The sequence below is a fragment of the Aythya fuligula genome, chromosome 16 (assembly GCF_009819795.1).
Source record: "Aythya fuligula isolate bAytFul2 chromosome 16, bAytFul2.pri, whole genome shotgun sequence".
NCBI lineage: Eukaryota > Metazoa > Chordata > Aves > Anseriformes > Anatidae > Aythya > Aythya fuligula.
In genome coordinates this window covers 6,167,445-6,173,892 of record NC_045574.1, presented here as the reverse complement: position 1 = coordinate 6,173,892, position 6,448 = coordinate 6,167,445, and the positions used below count along the sequence as shown (strand labels likewise).

The window sequence follows — 6,448 nt, the reverse complement described above, 5'->3', positions numbered from 1 at the left end:
AGGGTGGAAACCCTCCCAAAAAACAAGCCTACACGAGCAGCCGTGAGACACAAAGGTGTTGCCAGCGCACACATCTACTGCTCCAGGGCCACATGCTGACATAGGGACGGGCGGGCAGCCGGCTGGGGGAAAGAGACGGCAACGCTTGCTGCTGGGCAGCTCCTCCCGTGCCTCAGAGCCCCTCGAGCAGACCCCAGGAGGCGCAGCAGACCCCATGAAGGGCGGGCAAGGAGCAGCCCCCCCCAGAGCCCTCACCCCCGGGTCCTCCCGCCCGCTGCGGGGCGCTGCCGGCCGCCGCCCCGCGGCCCCATCCGCCGTGAGATGGCGGCGCAGTTCCGCAGCTACGTGTGGGACCCGGCGCTGATCGTGGCGCAGATGGTGCTGCTGCAGGCCGCCTACTACAGCTCGCTCGGCCTCTGGCTCGCCCTCCTCGGCGCCCTGGGCAGCACCCGGCCCTCCCTGCACCAGGTCTTCAGCGACGAGGTGAGGAAGGGGCTGCCCCGTCCCGTCCCCCCCCCACCTCCTCGGGGGACACCGAGCTCCGTGCGGGGGTCCCGGTCCCGGGGGTGCTTCGTGGGAGCCCCCCGAGGGGATCCGGAGCCGCCGGGGCTGTGGGAGGCAACGGGTCCCTGTGGGGTACCCCCGGCAGGGCTGCTGCAGCCCCGGCCCCTCGTATGGGGCGTAGCGGGCGCAGGGCAGTGCCCGTGGGGTGAGGCTGGCTGCGATGGGCGCTGTGGTCTCTTACTAACGATGCTGTGCAGATTTTAGGCTTCTCAACCCCACCCGGGAGGCTCTCCATGATGGCTTTCATCCTCAACGCGCTCACCTGGTAAGTCAGCGAGTCGCTGGGACAGGCGTAGCGCGCCTGTTACGCCAGCGGTCCCGGTGTCTTGTGCTTACTCCTTTATAACATTGAGCTCTGTGAGAATTCAGCGTGACCACCGCCGCTCTCACACCTCCTGGAAGCCCAGTGCACATCCCTTGAGGTCAGGTTATTCCCCGTGCCTCTGGTCTGGAGAGGAGGCCAGCTGGGAGCTGCTGGCTCTGAAGGTGACTTATCCTGATCCCCGATAAGTCATCTCACTTTACTGCCTCAGTTTCCCAGTCCAAAAATGAGTCTTGGTCCCATGAGAGATTTTACTGAAAGTTAGAATTAATGAGTCTCAGCAAACACTGATCTGTAAGCTGTACTGTACTTTGTGCCTGCCACTAGGCAGAGATTACTGGGGGAGATAGCACAGAGAGCCAGGCAGGAATTCTTAAACTAAAAGCTCATTTGCCTGCTGTCGTATAATTAAAATGCTGTAAGCCATTTAAATCTTGCTACAGCATCCATGAGCAATGTGAAGAACAACCTATCCTTAAAACAGTTAAGAAGTCCTAAAACGTCTTGATAACTAGCACCAACAATTCCTACTAGATCTTGCCATATCCCCTTTTCCACGGGCACAGTGCAGCATGATGTTTATTCATCTGTCTTTACTTTGCAGTGCTCTGGGGTTGCTGTACTTCATCCGAAGAGGAAAGCAGTGCCTGGATTTCACAGTCACAGTTCACTTCTTCCATCTTCTGGGCTGCTGGATTTATAACTCGCACTTTCCCTCAACTCTGACGTGGTGGCTGGTGCACATTGTGTGCACAGCGCTCATGGCTGCAATTGGGGAGTACCTCTGCATGAGGATAGAACTCAGAGAAATCCCACTGAATTCTGCTCCCAAATCCAACGTATAAACTTGCTCTGGCAACAACGTGCCGCATTGCATCATTGTTTCCAGCACAAGTACATCTAATGCCTGAAAGTCATCACTGAAGAAGCACAGCAGGTCTGTTTAGACTTTTTTTTTTTTTTTTTTAAGATCTTGGTGACTGCGCGAGTGTGAGCATCTCCTCTGTCGTCATCAGACAACAGGAAGGAGCAGATGTTTATTTTATTAACACAAAGCATTAATGACTGTATGGCAAGTGTGCTCTTAAGCTCTTCGTTCATGAGACTGTTAAAAAGTAAGTAGCAAATCTTCGTGCGTGAGGAGCACCTGGAATTAAGCAAATGTGAGAGGTCCCTGTATGGGTATTACAGTGGTCAGCTCATCTTGCAGGAGCTGGCACAGTGAGAGCGGGGCCAGGAGCTGCTGCTACCAGGTTGTAATTCGCATGTGCTTTCCTTGGAAAGAAGTGAATGGATGGGGGAAAGAGAACATAATTGTACTTAATGTGAATCACCAGCTGAGACCCTAAATAACCTATAATCTTAGATGGGTTTGTTTGCTGTTTCCATGTTTAATACATAGAGATGTCAGACAGCAGTTTGCTGAAGAAATCTTTTGTAATAATAAAGGTATTATGTTGCTGCGAGCGTGTTACTGGGAAGCTAAGCACTTCAAGAAATACCATGAACGTCTGTATTGTGGCAACAGAAGTATCTGGGCAAATCAGGCAGCATAATAATGCTTGCTTCAGAAAGCGTGTCAGGAGCCCGGGGCCTCCACATGCTTAGTCCTGGGCTGGGGCTGTTTTGGGGGAAATCTGCAGAAGTTTCTATAGCCACACTACCCTTCCTGGTTGCCTGGGTCTTCCTGTCAGGCCTCAAAAATCTAGCAGCATAGGCAGTCTGGTTGAGGTACCATTTATTCAAGTAAGAAACCTCTACTTGGTTCTCAAAGTGTTAGGATGCACGGTCAGTTAGAGATGCTTCCAAAAATCTCACCTGCTGGGCTACCACAAACAAAAACCTCACAGCCAAAGGGCAGACCTGCATCTTGTGTGCTGTCTGCTAAGGGCTGTTTTGCTTGTGAGATCCCAGAGGAGGGCAAAGCAAGTCCTAAAGAAAGATTGTTCTCCTGTGCAGCTTCTTGCTGCAGTAACTTTCCTTTGTATGTCCATGTTTGTAAATGCCAATTTGTGTAAATTATTTGCTAATTTAGTTTGTTGAGAGTTGATGGGATGATTTGAGGTTGATAAACTCTCTTCGAAGTTGCTCTTTTGACTTTTATTACTGGTGAGAAACTGTTTCTATTTGTGCTCTATCCAGAAACTATGGATTCAGGCAGGGTAAAATTCTGACATTTTAACTATTTTGGGGGGTTGCAGCAGAGAAGGAAGGATTGATGGCTGCATGTGTTTAGACAGAACTTTTTGTAGTCTGAGATTTCACCAGTACCTATTGCTAACTAAACCCCATTTAAACTCAGTCTTAGTCCCCCTGTTGCTAACCAAACCCCCTTTAAGCCCAGTTTTAGTCCCATCATGAGTATAGCAGCAGTTTTTCAGAGGAAAAAGTTTACAGAAGTTTTTCTGTACAGGAGCCAAAACTTTCTGGAGGGCCCCCCTGAGGTAGTTTCCTACTATTTCCCCTCTAACTCTGCTGTGAGCCCAGCAAGACACTTTATCCCTTCTTAAAACCTGCTGGGTTCTCCCGTATGAGGATCCTTGCCTTCCTCCCAGTCCCATTCAGCCCAGACATGAACAAACTGGTGCTTGGTCTTCCAGTAGGTGCCAGTATCTCCTTCAGAAACGAGATCCATGAGAACAGTCACGGCACACAGCACAGAGCATGTTCTGCCTTGGGGCTGCCAAACACTGGCTCGCTACCGTCAGTTGTATTTTCAGACTCTTTCAGGGTCATTTTGTCCTCTCCTGCTTTTTGTTGTTAGTATTGAGAAGGAATGTCCCAGCCCTGTGGCAGGGAAGGTTTGCAGGTTGAATTCAAGGCTGAATACCACACCAAATCCCAGTGCTCCTTAGGAATGATCTCCAGGTGACTGTGGAGCAGAGGACTGGGTGAGTGAATATAAGTGAGCATACATGAAGGAGAGAAGTCACACTAGTCCCATTCCTTAAAGGAGAACAGACAGCAGATCCCAGGGTTGCTGTGAGACTGTGTTAAAGAGGTGCTAGATTTGTTCCCCTGGAGGAACAGGGATGAAGACTCCAGACCAAGGAACACTTACCTCCTTACTTTCTGTGTGCATAAGATATGCTTCGACTGCTTTTCACAGACATCCTTGCAGGGGGATCCAAAGTTTCAGTGCAGCTTCGTGTCCGGGGACACTTGGGCAGAGCAAGGACACAAGATGACTTGACAAACCTGGATCCAACACCAAGCCCGTGGGACATCCAAGCACGCTGCACGAGCATGAAGCATGCTGCAGGGTTAGAGGTGCTTGCTTTAAGCAGGCTCCCTTTGAGGGATCAATCTGTACAGGGCTTTTTATTTTTATAAAGGAAATATACCATAGCTGTCCTAATCATAGGGGAAGTTCTGCAAAAAATTACATACTAATTAAGGAGAAAACCTCTGAAATTAGTCACTCCCATATTGTGAAACCTAATTATCACTTGTGTGCATTGTCAGGTCTCCACAGCACCTTCGGCTTTAAAAAATTCTGCTGCTCCATACCTGAATGGTGGCAGATGGTCTTTGTTTCTTAATGATTTTTTTTTGTGTGTGTGCAATGGAGTTGATTTTGCTTTCAGGGAAGATTTTCCCCAACACCTGCTCTTCTTAGAGACAGTGGTAGTATCAGCTAGCTATCTGCACCCAAGGTTTGCAAAAAGCTCTCTGGGTTCTTGGAGATCTCTGCTGCAACTTCTACATTTTTCCCCCTCCAAAGCCATTTAAAAGTACAAAATTTTAAGAGAAGATGCCAAAATCAAAGAGAAGTTAAGGAAGGGTTATTCTGACGGGCTTATTTGTTTCCCTAAAGGCATCTAACACCTACCCTAAAGATGAATAAGGTGCAGTTTCTGGATTCAAAAGACTCCAGCCTTGGCTGCACGCAATACTCACCGCCTCAGCTTTCCCCTGATGCAAACAACAGGCTGGAAAAAAGGTGATGAGGGAAAGGGAAAGTGGATCAAGCAACACACACTCTTGGAGCAGAATAGAAAGGAAACCGAAACAGCCAAGTGGTTCAGCCCAGGCTCTGCAGTGCTCTGGTTTAGCCTTTCTCCCCTATGTATCATCAGGCTCTGTGCCAGCGATGCTGAGTCCATAAGTGGTGGCTGCAGACAGCCTGTTTAACCTTGTGCTGAAGTGCTGCCTGAACACCAGCTGCTCCTCACCAACTTACTGCTTGGAATGTGCCTCCATCCATTCCTTCCCTCCTGGAGGGGAAGGAGGGGTGATAGAGCAGGTAAGAGCCCAGGAGTGCCCGGAGAGGAATGTGAGCTGTCGTTAAGGAGCCCTGAACCACTGTTCCCTTACAGAAAACACCACACCACCACAAGTGCCTTGGTAAGTGGCCAGTCCATGCAAACAGCCAAAGTGATGTGCTTAGGGGAGTCAGACCAAAACATCCTCTTAGTCAAACACGGACAATTCAGGTCTGATGAAAGACGCAGCTGGGTCCCTTAATTAGGGCATGTAGTTCACAGCCACATCCAGCTGTTGAGCCCTAATTTAGGGCATGATGAAACCAGCCCTTTCCCCATTCAGGAGCAGCAGTACTATATGGGGAGCACACTGGAGCAGCAGGAAGACCCAGCAAGGCTCACAGTGCTCTTCTTAGCAAGGGGCTGGCCCCAGACCTCCACAGGGACAGGTAACAGCCCCGTGCTGTGCCTCCAGCTCCCATGACCCTGTGCAGTAGGGCAGGGCAGAGCTTCATCAGCATCCTTAAAGCACAGCTGCCTCACACTGCCCCGTATCTGAGCTTTCACAGCACACCCAGGAGTCACACGCAAGCACCCCTCTGTCGAAAACACTTTTTATGCTTGTAGCACAGTTGCAAAGGAAACTGGAAGGGACTGCTTTCAAACAAGACACAGGACAAATAGCCTCAGCCTGTACAAGAAGATTTAATTCTCTGGAATTACACAGAGTTACCCACAGAGCTGCTTACAGGTACCACTGGGAAAAGCTGTAAAGCAAGAGTTGCCATATTTTTTTTTTTTTAAAGGTAGTTTCTCCTCACAATTATTTTTGCCTTTCCATTTCCTTAGAAAAGGGATTTACACATAACACAGGAATTACTCAGGAGTCCAGATGTGTGCTAGTGAAGAAGTCATGCACCTGTGATTATTCTTTAGTGGGTTTTCAAAGTGTCCTCAAAGAGGGATGGCCAGTACCTCTATGCTGTTGGCAGGACATACACCATCCCCAGCACCTCACAAATACCGGTGTGAAAATTCCCCATCTAATTTTCAGTGCCTAAGTCAAAAATCTGAGGAGTTGATCTGGTGGAAACAGGCAGCTACACGAACAGGTTTCTATCCAATAACCATAGAAGAGTGCAAAAAGAATTCAGCGTTCACAACCGATTTGCCATTTTTCCCCAAATCCTCCATCCCACGTGTACAGTCCACAAATTCTGCAGGCAGCCAGAGCCACACCTGTGCCTTGAGGCAAAAGGGGGACAAGCATTATCCCAAATTACAGAGGAACAGAAACCCACAAGACGCTGCCGAGCTCTTCCATGTCTCGGATACAGGATACAGGACAGTGCTGAGC

General features: G+C 49.5%; 1 protein-coding gene across 1 annotated transcript; it reads left to right on the top strand.

Moving 5' to 3' along the window:
• The first annotated feature begins 321 nt into the window (after positions 1–321).
• SYS1 (SYS1 golgi trafficking protein) lies at positions 322–2,349 on the top strand. The gene is made up of 3 exons (XM_032198308.1): positions 322–483; positions 762–829; positions 1,491–2,349. The coding sequence occupies exons 1-3, from the start codon at positions 322–324 to the stop codon at positions 1,729–1,731; spliced, it is 471 nt and encodes a 156-aa protein (XP_032054199.1). The 3' UTR covers positions 1,732–2,349.
• The last annotated feature ends 4,099 nt before the right edge of the window (positions 2,350–6,448 follow it).